This window comes from Protopterus annectens, chromosome 3.part0 (genome assembly GCF_019279795.1).
Source record: "Protopterus annectens isolate FY-2018-M chromosome 3.part0, PAN1.0, whole genome shotgun sequence".
Classification (NCBI taxonomy): domain Eukaryota; kingdom Metazoa; phylum Chordata; order Ceratodontiformes; family Protopteridae; genus Protopterus; species Protopterus annectens.
In genome coordinates this window covers 16,789,181-16,810,208 of record NC_056731.1, presented here as the reverse complement: position 1 = coordinate 16,810,208, position 21,028 = coordinate 16,789,181, and the positions used below count along the sequence as shown (strand labels likewise).

The 21,028-nt window shown below is 39.2% G+C and overlaps 1 protein-coding gene across 1 annotated transcript in view; it reads left to right on the top strand.

Annotated features, from left to right (window-relative positions):
* Positions 1–21,028, top strand: part of GAD2 (glutamate decarboxylase 2) — a 747,960-nt gene that overhangs the window by 260,162 nt on the left and 466,770 nt on the right. The window contains exon 6 of the mRNA XM_044066149.1: positions 11,170–11,282. Coding sequence (XP_043922084.1) covers positions 11,170–11,282 — 113 coding nt within the window. The remainder of the gene's footprint in view (positions 1–11,169; positions 11,283–21,028) is intronic.

Genomic DNA, 21,028 nt, shown 5'->3' with positions numbered 1-21,028 from the left:
ACACCAATCAAGTTGTTACACCAAATGCATGTGTGCTACCTGTTCTGCTGATGCACACAGTACATACATAGGTGTTTGACAGCATTAATGGCATGTATATCATTAGTGACAGTGTGGATTGTGCCATATATATATATATATATATATATATATATATATATATATATATATATACCACACACACACATATATATATATATATATATATATATATATATACACACATATATATATATATATATATATATATATATATATATATATATATATATATATATATATATATATATATATATATATATATATATATATATATATATATATATATATACATGCCATGCACACCAGTCAGCTAGCCTGTATTGCTCATACTGTGCATACAGGTATAGCAGTGTCCATCCTAACTCCTCCAGCATATGTTAAAGTGCCCGGGTAGTGTGCATGATTACCCTCATAGAGCATGGATGTATCATAATAGCGTGTGTGTGTGTGTGTGTGTGTGTGTGTGTGTGTGTGTGTGTGTGTGTGTGTGTGTGTGTGTGTGTGTGTGTGTGTTCAGACCCATCTCTTATCACTCTAAATCATGTATGTTATGTCAGAGGGATGGGATTATTGGTGGTATTATTCTGACATTGTCCATAATTGTGGTTGGTTCTTTTAATGTTTTCCACAAACTTTTACTTGTGCCCACCTTGCTGGAGACCTCTGTTGAGAGTACACTCATATTCAAGCATATTAGTTTGTACAGTTACACAATATGCACCCTACCCCAATTGTATATCATATCCCTGATAGATGTCCTCTGCAGTATTCATGTAAGGATGCTTATCTCACACAGACATCCTCCCCGTTGCTAGGTTACCTTGTGTGACGGTCACATAAAAGACATTTTCACTGTACAGTCCCTGCTATACCATATAGATATGGGATTGGTGTTTCTGCTACAACCATCTTCCATTGACATGCCCTCATCTGCTGTAAATTAGGTTGTTTCACCTATCCTCTTTCCCTGTGTTCATTCCTACAATTCTTCTGTGTATTCCTGTTCAATATACACACTTCCCCTGAGTGCTCATTTTACATTGCAGTCTATGTCCCATTACAGATCATTTACACAGCTTCAGTACAGAATGTCAGAAATGGGATAGCACAGTACTCTGCGCTGTAGATACACTACCCTGTACTGTGTTTTGATCATATACTTTGCATTCATACTGCTCAACTGTCCAGATATTCTCAATATGTCCCTTATCCAATTTGTGGCTTTCTGCCATATCACTGGGATGATCTCAGGACTGATCTGACTCAGTATTACATACATTTGAGTTCATAGCACTCAACTGTCCTGATTTGATAAAAAAGTCCAGTTTTTGTCTCATATTTTTGATCTTTTCCTGATAACAGTTTGGTTTTCTGGAAGATTGGCATGTCAATGTGAATTGAAATCAGAAAATAATGACAGACATTTGAATTTCAAACTTCATGCTCTTCAGAAAATTCATGTTACTGTAAAACCTATTATTCTATCAACTTTCTAGGTTTTAAGAGCAATATTAGAATCTGTCCCCATTTTTGGCCCTTTGTTCCCCCATTATTTATGGCTTTGTCCAGATTGTTTGCTCTGCTATGTTTGAGTTTCAGTCTAATACATTTGTATGTGACATCTATGTCAAATATGTCCCTATTTCTGGTACATTGTCCCTGCAATATGTTAGTTTTTGTGTAGATGTGTTGAACTAACAGATTGAGAGCTATCTGTGAAGCCCTTGTGATCATTGTTGCGTTCCGCACAAAACCACAGACTGTAGGTGCTCTTCTTTAAACAGAATTGCTCTCTGCATTTGCTTATACAGTTTTCTGGCCAGCAACACTATTGCCAGATGTGAAACCTCACTTAGATGTGGTATGAATATGCATCAGGCGGTGGTACGTGCTGTCACTTACCCCACACCACCACACACATATGTAAACTCTGTGTAGGCTTTGCATGGAGCCTACACTGAGTTTATTGAATCCCAAGGAGAGTTTATAGGGTATTCCAGGTTATTTAATTAAAATGTACACAATGCTTTGTAATCATTTTACTAATAGTTTGTGCCTAAGTAGCACTGTTTTGCAGATATTTGCATTTTCTTGTCCATTAAATTTGAAAATATGCACGCAATATAAATATCTCAAAAATGGAATCACACTAGCAAAACTACTTTGCAGCAAATTGCAGATCACATATCCACGAACAAGTACATTGCTGATAGGGTCTAAGTACTATGGCTATTTTATTTTTTTTATTTTACATTTGTTTACAATGGTAGTACATAAATCTTAGTGGACTATTTGCAGTAAGCATATCGTAATGTAAAGAAGATATAAAATTGGACATTCTATATTACTATTACCAGCATTTAAATTCTGCTCCTAATTTGTGGCCTGAACCATACTTTTCTTTTTCTTTTATTTACCTATAACTCTACAGGGGACAGCTGAGAGGTATGACTTCTCTCTCCCTATATATATATATATATATATATATATATATATATATATATATATATATATATATATACATATAGATATATACAATTGGAGCAACTGGCCCTAAAAATATTTTATTCCATCCTCCCCATGTACTGAGCCCACTAATGTTGATGTCAACATATAGATAAGTATCACGTCACTGTGAGCATATTTAGGATTATTGCTTAGGGCTTAATGTGGATGTCTGTCACTCTGTGTAGTAAACTACCTGACATGTTTCCTGGGGACACAGAGCTGATATATTTTTTATTTTATTCAGAGCTATGATAATACCTTCATCAACATCATAATACAATATTTTTCCCTATATTAATATAAAACTCATGTTTTCCATTAAATTTTATGAAGCTGCTATACTTGGACTTACTTGAATATTAATCATATCCCATGATTTGCAGAACTCTGTGTTGTTTATTGTATAATGCTAGTTTTCTATCAAAATGTTGAAGTGACTTACCACGACTATGCACATCCCTGAACCGGAGCAACAGAAAACCATCCAGCCGACTGCTCAGAATGTCAATCCTTTCAAACGAAAGAATCGACATTCGACTGCTCACCATTCAGAAAATACATTGACTATTATGCAGAAAATTTTGGGGCTGCACCCCCCACAACCCCTGCTACATGTATAGCCTAGCTCAAAGATCGCACAACAGTGAGGAAAAGGGTAATTTTCCTGGTCCCAACTGTAGTGCGATGCACTTCAAAACACCGACGCTCAAAAATGCAAATGCAAGCTATGTATCAGTGTTTCAAAGTCAACAAGACAGGCTTTGTTTTCAAAGTTTTGCCTCTCTGCACCTCTGTGTTTGACCTTTTATTTATTTATTTATTTATTTATTTATTTATTTATTTATTTATTTCCAGTTTGATGACCGGGAAGTCCACTGGGCTCAAAGATCCCATTTTCAGTGGAGACCCGGGCAAAAAAGCTCCAATAATACATAGTACAAGCTCCATAATATGAAGTACAAGGGTGTATATCAAAATTTCAAAGAAGTAAAATGCCAAACATTAAAACATCGTACCCACAACATTGAGTGATGAAAATAATGAAGCCCTGGAACATAGAAATCTTACCTAGGACAAGATTTTGGTGGGCCGTTCTGTGGCTTCGCTATTTCCTCCACTGTGGTATGAGAGTTATGGACCTTAGGGTTAAGGTGCAGGTTAAGGTAAGTGGATAGTTAGTAATGTATGTATGGAGTAGTGTAGGGTTGGGTTTTGTTAACTCTATGTGTGTGTATTATTGGCTTTGTTTGTGTATAGTTTCATAGGGTATGTGTGCGATAATTATGGACCTTAGGGTTAGGGTGCGGGTTAAGGTACGTGGATACTTAGTAATGTATGTGTGGTTTAGTGTAGGGTTGAGTTTTCCTAACTGTATGTGTGTGGTTTATTTATTTTGGTGTGCTTGTGTTGTGTGTATGTTTCTCAGAACAGCAAGCGTTCGATGTTTTCAATATTCGAAATTCCAAGTTCAAACATATGGTGTTCGACATTTTGGAATTTTGAATATATGATATAGACCCAAAGTGTAATACATAGTGGAAACAGAAACAAACTAAGCAAATTTTACATTAAAAATAGCAAAAACTAAACAAAAGTTAAACAGCAGCTTGGAGAAGGATGTAAAGCATATTTACATGTTTAATAGTTGAGAACAGTAGTACAAGGTTAAATTAATGCAGAGGTTTAAATCATCTGAGAATGATATAGAAGTAACATTAGCATGGATGAGTTCTTTATGCATGAATATTAGCATGAATTAAATTAATGTTGTTGTTTGTCTTTTCGGCTTTTTCCGGTTAGGGGTCGACACAGCGGAACTCTGGTCCACTAATGATTGGCAGTAGATTTTTTTATGGTGCTGAGTTACCAGCCCGATGCCCAACCTTCAGTGAAGGCACACCCATTCACGCATGTCTTTCGGAGAACACTCGACCGTGGCGAGGACATGCAGACTCCACACAGAAGGCGCACCAGCCATGAATCGAACAAGAGAACCTCTTGCTGTGAGGCAGCAATGATACTGCTGTACCACCACAGAGGTGTAAATCCTCTGAGAGTGGTATAGAGGTAGCATTAGCATGAAGGCAGTACATAGCGTTAATCAATAGTGTGTAAGGAAGAACAAATTTTGTGTGTTATAAAGTATTTATGTATTAAGCGGGTTAGGTAGGTGGAGTGCAATTCCATTTCCAGTTTTGGGAGAGGTAAGAATGCAGCTGGGTTTTGAAGTGTTCAGATTTCTCAGAAATTCTTAGAGATCTCCCTGAGAGAATTCCATTTTTTGTCAATGGAAAAGGATAGGAGAATCTGACCCGCGGGACGGTTTGGTTTATAAACAGAGATTAGATTTTGGTGGGTAGATCTTAGAGTTCTGTTTGGGGTGTATAATGTTAAGATGTTTGTTAGTGCTGGGCATATAGTTGGCTTGAAAATAAGCTTGCAAGTGGTGATGAGTTGAAGGTAGTCAAGGTAGTTTGGAAGCTCTAGTCATTGCAGCTGGTGGAGAGGTTTACAGTGGTGAGTGGAGTATTTGGAAGTGGTGGCGAACTTTTATTGTAACAGGATTCTAGTTTAGAAGAGATGGAGGAAGACTGGTTGGTTAGTAGGGGAGCACGATACATTAGTGAAGGTAGTAAGAAGGTAGTGGCGAGGGTCTGTCTTGTTGAGGGGGGAGAGGAAGTGGGAGTTTCTGTACAGCATGCCAAGTTTCTGATGGGTTTTCTTTATATTTAGCTGAATATGGGTATTGAATTTTAGGTGTTCATCAATAGTAACTCCAAGAAGTTTAGCAAAAGGAACTACTTCTATAGTGGAGTTGGCAAGGCTTGCAATCTTGACAGAGGTTTTGTCTAGGTGGATAGATTTTGAGGGAGAGAATAGAAGGATCTTTGATTTGTTGACATTCAAAGAGTGGTGATTTTGGAGCATCCAGTTCTCAGTAGTTGAGAAGGCAGTTTGAGTTTTTGTTTGGAGATCAGGGAGGTTTGATGCAGAGCAAACTAAAGTTGAGCCATCTGCATATTTTATTATCTTAGTGTTAGGAATAGCTGCATGGAAATCATTAATGAAGATATTGAAGAGCATAGGGCCAAGAATGGATCCCTGGGGTACCCTGGTTGGGGTGGGAAGGAAGGCTGAGGTGCCAGTCTTCCATTTTACTGTCTGAGATCTGTCAGAGAGGTAGCTGCTGAACCAGGTAATGGTGTTTTGTGAGAGGTTAAGATTGGAAAGGTGATGATGAAGGTGGGTATGGGAGACTGTGTCAAAAGCCTTGGAGAGGTCAAGGAGGACTGTGGATATAAGTTCTCCGGAGTCACGGGCATGGTTTATGATGTTTAGAAAAGAGAGAAGAGCTGTTATTGCGCTATGGCCAGGACGGAACCCATGTTGTGTTGGGGTGAGGAGTTGAAAGTCTTGGAGAGGTCAAGGAGGACTGTGGATACAAGTTCTCTGGAGTCACGGGCATGGTTTACGATGTCTAGAAAAGAGCTGTTATTGTGCTATGGCTAGGACAGAACCCATATTGTGTTGGGGTAAGGAGTTGGTTATGTGTAAGGAATGGCATGAGCTGGAGGTGGATGTATTTCTCAAGAATTTTTGAAATAGGGGAGAGAACCGCTATGGGTCAGAAGTTGGAGATGTTATTATTTTTGCCTTCTTTATGGAGGGGGTAAGATAAAGGCTGCACACCACAATTTGGGGACATATGATTCTTGTATGGATCTGTTGATGAGTATGCTAATGGGGATGGCGATGCTGTCTGCTGCAATTCTTAAAAAGAGTGAGGGGATATTGTCAGGGGTATTGGAGCAAGGCTTAAGCTTAGAGAAAAGTTTTTATATGAGGTGGGGATGGGTTTGAGGTAGAATATGGGAGGTGAGTTTGGGGTGGAAGGTTGGGCAGAAGGTTTGATTAGTAGGAGGTGTTGTTTGGGAATGTTTTAGTGAGTTCGTAAAGCTATAGTTGCTATAGAGTTAGTAAAGAAGGAGTTGAATAGAGTAGCTATTTCTGGGTCAGATTTACTAGTTTAGTGGCAAGGGTTGTTTTTGGTGCCTGGGTTCAGAAGTGAGTTGATGGATTTCCAGAATTGTTTGGGGTTAGAGGAGTGGTTAGACTGGAGTTTGATATAGTATACTTTTTTTGTCTTGTATGATATGTTTTTTGGCTAAGCTGCAGAGTTGTTTATATTTAAGAAGGGTGTCAGGGTGCCTATCATGATGGTAGAGTTTCCAGGTCTTGTCCCTTTGTTGCATGAGTGTTTTGGTATCTTTACTAAGCCAAGGGGTGGAATTGTTTTTTATATGTTTTATTCTTGGAGGGGCTTGGGAGTTAAGAGTGTCTAAGAAGGTTGAGTTGAAGAATTTGACAGCACTGTCCAGAGGTAGAGTTTTTAGAGTGTCCTAATTTATCAGTTTTAGAGAATTGGAAAATGTTGAAGGGTTAAAGTTGTTGCAATTCCGAGTATGGATATATTGGGGGGAGGGGACTTATGGCTAGAATAATTTTAGGAGCACTGGGGGTGCGTGGGAATTGGGTGTGGGGTAGGGGAGCAGAGTGAGCCCGCAGGGTGAACGGAGCGGGTAGAGCCAAGGAGAAGGAAGAAGGCAAGATTGTGAAGAACAATCAGTGGTTAGGTAGGTAAACGCAGAGGTTAGGAAAGTACGGAGAATGTAGCACTTGTTTACTGTAGTTGTATGCATCACATAACACAAGTCTCCAGCAAGATTCCTTGTAAGCATAACAGCATATTTAACAGCAAACAGTTTATTTAGTAAAAGCAGTCACAGCTTCAGTTAGTCTCTTAGACTATTGTGAGCATAACAGCATATGTAACAGTAAACAGTTTCTGTAGTAAAAGCAATCACTACGTCAGTTAGATCCCTAGACTACATAAAGTTATCTAAGTCCTTCAGTTGGAAAACATAAACATGACTATTAAACCAGGTGCATCACAAACATTTGAGAAGAGCTTAAACACTTGCCGGCACTTACTTGCAGGTATGCACACTGAAAAGGGTCTGGGGAAGCTTCCTCACCACAAGCAGGCCAAAAGATAACTTTCAAAATGGCGCCATTCAAGGAGACCCACTAATTTAGACTAGTTAATGTGCATGGGGGAGGAGGGAGATACAAAATGGGGGAAGGTATAACCAGAAAAATCAGGTAGAGACCTTCTTACAGTCAAGGTAAGTACACCTATAATGCTGCATTCTTCATCCTTTCTTTTAATTTCGTAAAACAGTTAAGACACTCGGCTAATTTCATAGTTGAGTCTAGAAGATCTGATGATACTTATAAGCATCTTTTGCTTTTTCTTTTCCATTGACTTGTTCTGATTCTTATGGCTTTATTTTTAATGCAATATATTAACCTCATTTTTCCGTGGTTTGTTTAGCTGACGTTTGTCATTTCACCCTAATGGTTTACTTTTAAGTTTCCTTGTATGTTGGTGCTGTTTTTGTATACATTGGAATGAAAGGCTTAATTATATTAAAACCATATCTCAGTAAGTTATTGTAATAATAATCTCACCTATATAAGTGTAATTCATATAAAACAAATCTAAGACAGTAGATTTTTATTATTTTTCTATGTTCATAATTTCAAAACAGCAGTATATTGATTAGTGATACTTAAATAGAAAATACCTTGTGAATGGACTATGAGCTCCCTAGATATTTAATATAATATTGAATAAGTTGCTAATCCATGTAGGGTTTTTGACTTTCTTTTAGACTACTATTTTTAATATATTAGAAGTTGGGCATAATTATGTGTAGCATAGTAACTCATCTAGTCAGTTTTGGGGTAAATTAAATCTCATCATATCAAATTATACTGTTTTTTTTACAACTGGATTTTATTCATGCTCAATTGTTCATATGGATAAGGTTTGTTATAGCCAGGAATATTGCAAACAATGTTGACTAGGATTATAAGTTGTAAAGTAAATAGTGAGTGTTGCTGCTGTACCGGCAAACGCTCGTTCAAGCAGTGTAAAATCAAGGTTAAAATAAATCAAAGTTGCAGGACTGACCGAAGACAAGTTGTAATATAAATTTTTTTTAAAAACACCAAATACTTTATAATGCTAGGTTTTATAATGCTTGTCAGGCTAGGTTTTATAATGCTTGTCTGCTTCTTTAAGTAATTATATTAATTAACTAAGTTGATTGATTAATTAATAAGAATTTGTGTATATATAAGACATAGAATCTGAGAGTGAATGTAAGATCTGATGAAGCTGCATAGCGAAAGCGCTTATCTTGATAATTATCTTTTACAATAAAGTACTTGGTGTTTTAAAAAAAATTTACGTTACAACTTGTCTTCGCTCAGTCCTGCAACTTTGATTTATTTTAACCTAGGATTATAAGTTGTTTGATCACTTTTAGCTTCCTGTTTTCTGGCATTTTAGTGATTCCTGACAAATATGGATACACAATCACCAGATTTGCCATGTCTGTGGAAATGGAATGAAAGTGGAAAACCTTTGTATTTGGTATACATATTTTTTGCCCTCTAACAATGTTTCAGTGGCTATTCAAATTTCAGTCCCTTTTACATAAAGGAAGGTCTCAAAGTTACTTACATTATTAATAAGACAATTTACAATTATGATGTTAAATTCAACACTGTAGACATGTTTTTTTTTTGGTGACATTCTTTATTCTGAAAAGTCTGAAAAAGACTCAATAAAGGCTGTCGAAAATTTTCTGTTGGTACTTTTAACCACCAGAATGACAGGCACTCCTTCCTCCTGGCTGACAAGCATTGAATACCCTGTCTCTGTTACCAGTTTTTTAACCACTACCTGAAATCCAACATTTTGTTTCTGTGCTATGGTGTTAAATGCAGTGAATATAATATTAAACTAAATGAGAGGGGTTGTCCTGTGCTTTCTAGAACATAGGGACCTGCTGTTTGCAGAGCCAATGAGTGAAGCATCAATCCTTCTAACAGTGGCCTTAGTGTTAATACATATATCTGAGTAGTACCAAGGAAGTTTTGTCCTGTTGTAACTCTGCATTTCATAGTTTATGCATAGGATCAGCCATCATATTTTGCAAATATGGTATACAATAACCTTGATAAACCTATAGTTTTTAACAGTAAAACTGAAAACATTTTGAAATAGACTCATTAAGGCTTCAATGCGACTAACAGTGTATGGTTTTGTTTATGCAGACAGTTAAAAGATTCTGCTAGGATTTTGTCTCAACATATGTGATGCATTTACACTTCTTGAACATTTTAACTGTAACATCAGACTGTAATTTATTGTCTGTGAAAATCTGGCAGTTCATACACTTTCTCATATATTCATCATCATGAAAGTCCTTTAAAGTTAGTTTGGACAAGGCATGCATTTTTCTTGTTAGCATAGCCCTTTTCTCCAGTGCATTTAATAGTTGCAGGGCCTACTTATTTACTTCAGTGGCCTGTAAAATAGAGAGGGTTTCAATATTTTCTGGACACACTAGTAATGTTTTTTAGAAGATCTAAGATTGCACAAAGTGTGTGTACTGCAAGTGACTTATGCTATTATGTTTTAGTTATGAATTTAAACGTCTTCAGCTTTTAAAGCCTATAGAATAGATATAATGAACGTATCTGCTACAACCAGCTTAACCCTCTGCAAACTGCATGACTTGTTTGATTTATATTCCTGTACAGATTCAAGTGCAAGGTTCACTTTCTGCACTAAGAAAAGCATAAAAATATTGTTGTACTCACTACCATGTTCAGTCACAAATAAAAGCCAGAGATGCTGTTTAAATAGCTTCAATGCTTGCTGTCACATGTGATCTCAAAGATCAGACTGAGATCTTTCAACTTACAGTCAAAGCTGATTAGTAGGAGGAAAATGCTCTAATTAATCCTCCCATTAGATGTTATTACCAAGCCTGGAAAATGCATTATTTTATGTGAGGATGTATGGAGAAAATCAAAGTTGTTTTTCTGGAACAGGATTCAGAGATTTTCTGTAATGAGATCCCTGCTAAAGTGTACATTGTAACTTGAGTTTCTGAGATCACTGAGCCTTGAGGGTCTGGGCATTTCTTTCTTCTTCCCAAGGCGGAATGATTAGATTTGGTTAACTAATCCCAGTTACAGCCTATTGCTAACATATTTAATATGCACAATGGATGTTTTGCACATTGTTCTGTAAACTATTATTGAGTCATAACATATGGTGCATATAGATATACCAGAACTGCTAAGAATCTGATGAAAACTGGATACCTTTTCTTTCAGATTAATCTTCCAAGCAACTTACAAATAGTTAAGCTCGCCATAGAAGTGTCTTTAAATCTCTTTATCAGTCAGTTCCGGACATCAGTCTGTTGCCTTATCTAGGCCAAAATCATTTATCTCTGCAAGACTGAATGAATCTTTATCAGCCTATTGCAGATTTGCACTGCTGCTTTATGAGTTTTGCTTGGCACTGATGCTGCAGCTGCAATGAACATGATACAAAGTGAGTTTGGAGACAGAAATCCCAAATGTTTAAAGCAAAGGTTTGTGAGAAAAGATCTGATGTATTGTCCAGATATAAGAGAAAAGGAGAAAAATTGCTTCAAATAGTTAACAACAGATGTTTCACTTAATTTACAGGTTCACATATGAAATAGCCCCAGTATTTGTACTTCTAGAGTTTGTAACGTTGAAGAAAATGAGAGAAATAATTGGATGGCCCGGGGGATGTGGAGATGGAATATTCTGTCCAGGTATACCAACATTTTATTTTTCATTACTGAATACAATTAATTGGTTACACCACCTCTGACTTAACTATTGTGAATTATTTTGTGGTATCATTTCTGATGTTTAATGTTTTATCAAAGTAAATGTTTCTTGTCTTCACTTTTTTGTGTTTTCAGTAAGGGTCCTGTGACAAAGAAAAAAATGTATCACTTTAAAGTATTTCTTGCCAGTTAACATTTTTGGCAGCAAAAATAAATTAGGTTGGGTAACGCCATTACTCCTCTACAGATATTTTATGGTGCTAATACAATATGGTACATGTGCTTGCACTGTGAATCATTTTCCAGTATTTAGGATTAACATTTTAACCTGCAGTGATAACTTTCTAAAACAAGGTGTACAAACTAGTGAGGACTTAATATGAAACTGATCCGAGCAGAGCAGAAGTATTTGTGCATATTTTGTAATACCATGGATAGCAGAGATGGGTAACATAATAGTGAATGATAAGCAGAGGTGTTTTTCATGAAGAATTGTTTGGGCTCTGGCCAAATTCAAATCACAATTAAAGCTGTATCAGTCTAACTGACTTAAATGGATCATTTGTGCAGATATTCTCTGTTTTTATATGAAATACCAATAAGCTCTATTGCATATGCTGAACAACTCAGTCCTGAGGAAACAGGAACAGACAAGGCATGCCATCTTGTAGTTATGATGTGTCTCAACATTTTGTGCTATAGATGAAATGTTTCATTCGATTATCTGTTCTCATTGTACAATATCCATATGTTAAACTGAACAAAATATGAAAACTGAAATCAAACTCTAGGGAAAGCTTAGCAGCCTGAAACTCAGTACCAAAAAAACTGAAAAAGGACAGAATTAGTTATAGAATATATACATTCAAGTATAATTTGAGTTATCAAAATGCAGAAGCATCTGCACTCAACTGAGGGATGCTACCATTTTGAAAATCAACATAATAAATAAGCACCAGAAAAAAAAGGATTGAAAAAGGAAACAGCTTTCCTTTGTAATCTGATCACCAAAACCCCACCACCCATTCAGACATAATTTGCCTGGATAGTGGCAGTGTTACAGATATTCGTAGTGCAGAGGTAGCGTTGTTGCCTCACAGCAAGAGGTTCTCCCGTTCGATTCTCGGCTGGAGTGCGGGGAGTGCCTTCTGTGTGGAATCTGCATGTCCTCCCTGTGGTTGGGTGGGTGTTCGAAAGATATGTGTAAATGGGCGTGCCTTTGTTGAAGGTTGAACGTCGAGCTGGCACCTTGGCGTTCATGAAAATCTACTGCCAATCATTAGCGGACCAGAGTTCCGCTGTGGTGACCCCTAACCGGGATAAAAACGAAAGACAACAACAGTGGCAGTGTTACAGAAGGTGGCCATGGTGGTGCAGTGCCTAGTGTTGCTGCCTCACAGCAAGAAGTTTTCCAGTTCAATTCTCTGCTGAGGTGCCTTCTGTGCGGAGTCTGCATGCCCTCCCTGTGGTCATGTGGGTTTCCTCTGGGTGCTCCAGTTTCCTCCAACATCCTAAAGACATGCAGCAGGTGGATTGGACACTCTAAAATTGGCCTTATGTGCTTGTGTGTGCCTCCTGTGGAAGGTTGGGCTCTGGGCTGGCAACTCAGCACTGTAATACTCCACTGCCACATTCTGTAAATCATTGTTCCACTGTGGCAATCCCTAATGGGAAAAGCTGAAAGGAGAAGAAGTGGCAGTGTTACAGAACTGGTTTTCAAATGTAAGATGGATGGTAGCAGGGCTAATTTTTTTTTACTGATGTTTATATCATAAATATTTCAATACAATCATATTCAACAGATACCATCATATAAGATACACTGTATAATCAACATTCCTCAACATTCTATAAGTAATATAAATCAGTACAATACATTTATCATTCAAAATTCAAAAATTCCACTCCCCTCTTTTCTGCCTCAGAAACTATCATCCATAGCTATATATCCCAGTTACCCCCACACTGTTTCTAACCCCAATCTAATACTACTGCATTGTAATCTAGCCTCACTTTTGCCACACTCTCTTTTCCTGCCCTGTCTTCTTGTACACACACCAACCAGTTGTATAATTCTATATTATTTGTTCCTGTTTTCCCCTCTCATATTGTACATCACCCTCCTATGTTTTTACTATTAAGCTTCTCACCCATCCACCTAAAAACAGTGTTTGCATTTTCTCAAATTTGTTCTGTCTAGTCTCTTCCCCTTCTATCCCTAAGAGGCAAATTGCTGCATGTTAGACCATTGCTTACCAGATATCTTTTGGGCCTGGTTTTGGGGGGATAGCTGAAATTACTGATAGAACAGGCATTTTAATCATGTGAAGCAGAGTTTAGCCCTGACCGGATTCAAATGCAACCTGAGCCAAAGGATGAGGTACTGGAAATTTACTCCTCGACTGGCACCTATGCCCCTGTTGGACATAGGTAGCTTCTAAATGGTGTGCCACATAAATACAATTATATGCCTCTGGATAATTTATCCTGTCATTTATATATGGGAGAACATAGCTAGGCTTAAAAAGGCCACCTAAAGTAATTAGCCTAGTAATCACCTATGAACCTATAAAAACATCTACTCTTCATAAACCTGGCTGTATAAGCCTAGCTAGGGAATTGTTAATCACAATGAGAGCATGAGGTTGCCATTTGCATGCTATTTTTTGGAGAAGTGCATTGTCATCCCTTTTGCAAAAAACTCTGTACCCATGAACTACCACATAGGCAGTAGTCTAGTTAACACCGAAAGTGTGATAAGAAACCTTAGGACACAGGTGGACAGTAGTCTCTCCTTTGATAATCACATTGCCACAGTAGTCAGGGAAGTCCTTCTACATGGCACATCACATCAGAAAATGTTTCTCATCCAGGAAAAAAGCGGTCATTATTCCCCTCTACTCATCACTTATTAGACCCATTATAGAGTACAACGCCCCTTTTGGTATGTACCTCACAAGACATCTGCAACAACTGGAAAGGCCACAGAAATACCTCATAAAAAGGATTACCAGCCTCAAACAGATGCCCTACACAGACCACCTCAAAAAACTCCAGCTTTACTCTGTCGCATATTGCCTACTCAGAGGTGATCTCTGCCTAACACACAAAGCTATGTCAAACCCAGAGCTGTTGGACATGATCCACGTAAAGAAATCCCAATCCCTCCGAGCTACACACTCTAGGTATAGGGACCTAAACCTTGTCATCACAATAAACAGAACATGCTGGAGGGATAGATTCCTGTCTCATAGAGACTTCCCATACTCTGGAACAAACTACCTATCTATATCAAACAAAGCTCCTCATTAGTACTCTTCAAGAAAAATCTTGATGATTGGATGGGAGATAGGAAATTTACCCCAGGTATCACTTCTGTGGCTCTGCTTGACATGGGTACAGGAAAATAATTTTCTTGGGTGGCAAAAGCCAGGGTACCGTTTGGCTAGGCTTATATAGGCCCTAGGGCCAATAGCCTAGTACCTACCTATGAACCTATGAACTACTTAATAGAGCACCATGTTCTTAGGCAGTGCTGACTGTTATGCCATTTCTTTAATATAGGCACACAAGCTGTGTTATCAAGCATATTGTCTACTGGTCTTCAAAAGGTTGATTGCTATTTTCATGTATATAAAACATATTTGTACACATGCATTTGTCATCTATTTTTATAATTGCCTAATGAATTTGTTTCCTTAATGTTAGTAAGAAGTTTGTTCCAGACAGGGATGCAAACTTTTCTGCTGCTCAAAGTGGACATCTCTTTCTGAAACAGAAGACTTTTGCAGGGCAAACCATATACTTAACTAATATAAAAGATTTTCGCGTTCTATATATTTGATATTTAAACTGCATTTGGCCAAGAAACAAATACTGTAGTTTATAAACATAGACAAACATATATGTCCCAATACTATTAGAACGAAACCGGTTCATTTTGTTTATAGTATACATATGTCATATAACAAAACAACTAGTCAAGCCTGGGGTACTTGGATAAAACATATAGACCACAGTAAATTAATAATATTAAGATTTGAGTGTTTTTGAAGTGTTTTGTACAGTACTGTCCATTAGTGTTTTCTAATGTTTAAAAATTATGGCTGAAACAGTAGCATACAATTTTCACTTTATTACCAAAATTAAGAGCCTCTGTTATAAAACTGTAGTTATTCCTTTTATTTTTTATCATATTAAGATGTTTGAGATATGATTTCATAATTTTCTGCATGGTTATAGGAAAGGTGAAAATATTTTTTCCTAAAGTATCAGGGCATTTTCCCTTTCTTTCTCTCATTATTGTTGGTGTTGACTTTTAGTAAGAGCTGTCATGTCATGCAGCTTGTATGTGCTACAAACAAATATGTCTAAACAGGATCAGACCACACAATAGCTTATAGGTTTATAGGTTTATAGGAGAATACTAGGCCATCATCCCTGGTGGGACATTTAAGCCTATCCATGCCACCCATTGGTTGCCTTGATATCTTATCCCATAGGTGTTTAATTATCCTTCCACAATTTTATTTAAATAATTTTCATTTGTAGAAGAATTGTTAGACTTACACTTTCAGTATATTAGGGGACTCTAGTGAAAGGTAGGGCATTTAAGCACTGCCTCTGTCCATTCTGATGTAACCTCATCGCAGCCTGCTGCTTTTCCTGAGTTCATTTTCCTTAGTGCCGTTCTTCTTCTGGGGTGGGATTCTCTTCTGCTTTCATTGTAGGCTGCATCTTGGGAAGTACAGATTCTGTGGGATTTTCTTCATTCAGAAGTTGCAGAAAGTACACCTTCCATCTGCCTTTGATCTCCTGTGGAATGGTGAGGAGGTTGTTGCTGACATCTCTTATGAAGAGTGTCTGATTACCTTCTTTAACTTTCTGTATTTGCCTTGAAACCTGGTAGTTTCTTTGTGTGATCATCTGAGCCACTTTCTAGAAGCTGGTAGGGTGTTTCTGATGCCTTGTTCTTTGCTATTGCAACTGCTTTCTTAGTCACTTTGTTTACCAACTAGTATCCTCTCCTAGCCTGGTCTATCTTTTCTATCTCCCACTTTTTACCTGCACTCCTTCTTTCTTTTGATGACTTTCTAGACTTCTATATTTTACCGCCAACTTTCCTTATGTACCTTAGTTCCATATGTGGCACGGACGCATATCTGTTCTATAGTCCTTACACGTGCTGTATTGAGGCATTGCCATTCTTCTTCAGCTCCACCTACTTACTGTTCTTTCTGAGGTGCTAGGTTCATAGGTTCATAGGTAGGTACTAGGCTATCTGCCCGAGGGCATTTATAAGCCAAGCCAGAGTGTGTCGGCATTTGCCGCCCCATTGATTAATTAACTGATCCTCTGTCAAGCAGAGCCAATGAAGTGATCCCAGGGGTGTATTTTCTGTTACCCATCCACTCGTCAAGGTTTCTCTTGAAGAGTGTTAGTGAGAGGCTCTGCCTAATGTAGTTTGGAATTTTGTTCCAAAGCATGGGCAGTCTCTGTGACAGGAATCTATCCCTCCAGCAATGTTCTATTTATTGTTGTGGCAAGGTTTAGCTCACTTGAGCGCGTGGCTCGCAGTGACCTGGATTTCTTTAGGTAGAGCATGTCCATCGATTCTCAATTGGACATGGCTTTGTAAGTCAGGCAGAGATCACCTCTGAGTAAGTGATATGCCATTGAGTACAGCCAGAGTTTTTTCAGTCAGGCTGCATAGGACATATGTCTGAGGCCAGTAATCCTCTTGGTGAGGTACTTTTGTAGTCTCTCCAGCTGTTGGAAGTGTCTTGTGAGGTACATCCCAAATGGGGCATTGTACTCTATGATGGGTCTGATGAGTGATGAGTAGAGGGGCACTATAACCTCTTTATTTCTAGATGTAAACCCTTTAGATGTGCCACATAGAAGGATTTCCTAACTACTTTGGCAATATGATTGTCAAAGAAGAGATTACTATCTACCTGGGTCCTCAGATCTCTTATTATCTCTTCTGTATTATGGGGGCTGCCACCTATGTGGTAATTTGTGGGTGTTTTGTTTTTCCCAAATGGGATGACTATGCATTTTTTGGCATTTAGCTTGAGGCCATGAGTTTGACACCAGGTGTCCGTCTCAGTAAGGCCCCTTTGGAGGATGTCCGTGTCAGCCGAAGATTCAATTATGGCTCCCAGTTTGCAGTCATCAGTGAACTTTGTTAGCCATAATCCTCCTGTGTTTGCCTGTACTTCTGAGAAGTATATGCCAAGCAGTAGGGGTCCTAGGACCGAGCCTTGTGGGACACCACTTGTGACTTGTTTAGAATCGGGCCTAGAGCCCACTATTCTTACTGTGTGAGTTCTGTCTGTAAGCCAGTTGGCAACCCATCTCGTGATGTAGGGGTTTATGTTCAGGCTGATGAGTTTTTCTGTAATACCCGAATGGGGAAGGGTGTCAAAAGCCTTGGCAAGGTCAAGGTAGACTAAGTGAACAACCTTTCCCTCATTGATGGCCTTGGTGACTGTCTTGAAGAAGTCAACCAGGTTTAGCAGGCATGATCTGCCCTTAACAAAGCCCAACTGGGTCAGGTCAAGTGTTTTGAGGTTCCCAATGTCTTTGTTAATGAGTTCCATGGTGATGCGCTCCATAGCCTTACAGACCAGGCTAGTCAGGCTTATGGAGCGATAGTTACCAGGGTCAGTTGTGGCCCCTCCTTTGTGGAGTGGAATAACCGTTGCTTTGCACCATTCTATGGGCATGTAGCCTGTGGAGAGGCTGAGGTTGAACCACGTGTTTAGGTGGGAGGTTAGTTTGTTCTGTAGTTCATGCAAGACGCAGTCTGGGACACCATCTGGCCCCATTGACACTGTGTTTTTAGCTTTTGAAAGGGCTATTTCACATGTGCGTCTGTGATTTCCGGGATACTACACTTTTCTGGTATTGTTGTGGGGCCCTTTTGGGGGTGAGAGGGGGGTGAAGTTTGCACTGAATCTATCTGCCAGGATGTTGGCAATATCAGTAGGTTCAGTATATTTTGTGCTATTTTGCACTAGTTCAATGCATATCTGCGATTTGCCACTTAGATTCTTAACATAGCTAAAGAAGGCTTTGTGGTTATCTTTTGAATCCTTGGCTATTTGTCTTTCGAAGTTAGCCTTGGATGATTTTATGAGGGACCTTAGTTTCTTGCTGATACTGATCAAGGATGTCTTTCCTTCTTGGGATTTGCTTTTTTTCTGAACTAGTTTCCCCTTTCTATTGTATAGCTTGTTTATGGCAGGGGTTCACCAGACTATTTTCCTTCTCTTAGAGGAGTTAGTCTTGCTTTTGCTAGGGATGGCACGATCCATGCATCCTTGTAGGTGCTCATAGAGTGCATTTGTAAAGGTTTCTGCATCTTGGGCAGCATTATCCTTTAGCATGGGGGCTGTGAAACTTACCGCCTCTGTCTTAACTAAGGTGAAGTTTGCTTTAGAAAAGTTTTTTACTGTGGTTTCCTTAGTTTGGGGTGGTGGTGGGGTGTGGACATCCAGAGTTATTACTTTATGGTCTGATCTAACCAGTGATGGGTTGACCTCTGGTGTGGAACACCTGTCGCCCATATTTGTGATGACCAGGTCCAATATGTTTTCACCTGAGATACCAAGGCAAGCAAACACAGGGGGTTATGTACCATATAGGTAGAATGCATCTGACCCAACACCTGCACAGCTGGAAACCTTGACACGGAAATCTTGACCAATGGATGGGAGATGCAGATATACCCGGATTACCTCAGTGTCACTGCTTGACAGAGGCACAGGGGCAGATAGCCTAGTATGAACCTATGAACCTATGAACCTCTGGTAGGGGAGTTTACCAGCTGATCCAGGGCATTTGAGTTGGTGAATTCCAAGAAGTGCTGGGCCTGGGAGTTTGTACTTGAGTAGTTTTCCCAGTTAATGGTAGGGTAATTGAAATCGCCCAGTATCAGGGTGTTCAGTAGGACATTCATGTTTTCCAGTGTCTCCAGAAAGGTGGAGTGGTGGTCCTGGATCATGGAGGGTGATCTGTAGCAGGCCACAATTTGCATTGCAGATTTGCCTGATATTAGTTGCACATGGATGAACTCAGAGGTATCATGCTGCATCACTAACCTGGAGGTGTAGGTATCCTTGATGAATATGGATATACCCCCTACTTTTGTGTTTCGGTCTGTGTTCTGTGGCCGAAACATGTGGTATGAGTTGTAGCCCGGTAGTGTTGGGGTGCTCTCTGGAGTCTTGAACCAGGTTTCAGTTACTGCACAGATGTCGATGTCCTCCATACTGAGGAGTGCTTCAAGCGCGTGCAATTTGAGATTTAAACTCCTGGCGTTGAGTAGCATAACCCTCAGTTTTTTGTTAATTGTGCTGTTTATGGAGGTGGGTTTGACTTTTGAGCCTTGCCTAAAAAAGGCATTATGGAGGCAGCAAGAGCCTTGGCCAGTATTTGAAAGCCTAGGGGTTACAGGTGCAAGCCGTCTCTTGAGAAGCAATGCAGCTTGTCTAGCATGTCATCCCAGGCTGACAGACACTGGATCCCCTTTGAATGACACCAGAAGCTTAGCCAATTGTTGAAATTGATAATTTTTTCTTTATACTGAGGTATCATTCTTGGTGAGGGCAGGGTGCTACCCAGGGTCAGGGTCATACCAGCCTGGGCTACATGATCAGAGAGCTCTTCCATGTCTCTTTTCATGTAGTCCAGGGAGGTACATCTCAGGTCATTCACACCAACATGAACAATGACAGAGTCATATTTGTACTTATTCTGGAGTGACCTGAGTGCTTGTGTTATGTGACGGATTCTGGCTCCCGACAGGCAGCTAACAGTAACCTTCTGCTTGTCTGGCCTAGTGAGTGGGACATCAGTGTGCCTGACTATAGAGTCACCTATTACTAGTGTGTTAGGTATGTTATTTTGCATTAAGGGCTGTGATTGTGCGGCACACTGATTTTGTGTTTTATGTGTTGTCTAGTTTGTGACAGGAGGTGCAGGTTGTTTGGGTGTCTGCTTTGCAGGTCTCTGATGCTTTTGCAGGTTTTTATTTAGAGCCTCCGAGTATGATTTTGTGCATTTATGTGCATTTTTTGCCAGTGCTGTTTTAGTAGGTGTGTGTGCAGCTGGAGGTGTGGTGCAAGTATTAACCTTCTCCTCTTGACTGTCTGTTCCAGTCTTGGGTCAAGACAGCTTAGCTTCCAGCTTGGCTGTATAATTGCATCTCTATATTTTGTGGTAGGAGGAGGGGGTTGTCTGTGTACATGAGGCAGTTGTAACATTGCCTCAGGATACCCAGATTCACCAGCTGGACTGGAGAGTGCACCAGAAGTTGCCCTTTGGTCATGCCTGAATAGTAGGGTGAGCTGCTTATTTGCTAGAGCCGTAACTAATTCCTTCAACTCTTGTGCTTTCCTTCCAGTCAATTTCCAGGTCTTCAGCCTAGACACTGTTGATTTTGCAGCCTTCTCTGACCACTGCTTGCAGCAGATTGTGGCAATCAGTGATTTACAACTCCATTCTTGGGTGAGTTTGAGGTGGAAACCCTCAGCATTTTTTTGAGATGTAGGGGGAACCCCACAGAGACACAGGGAAAACATGCAAACTCCACACAGGCATTGACTAGAGGTCAGGATCTTACCTTATATCATGTGCAACGTTCGATCCTGACTGAACATTATACTCTGTACATGAGAGGTGAAGACTTTAACCAATGTGCCAACTGGTCCCACAAGTGC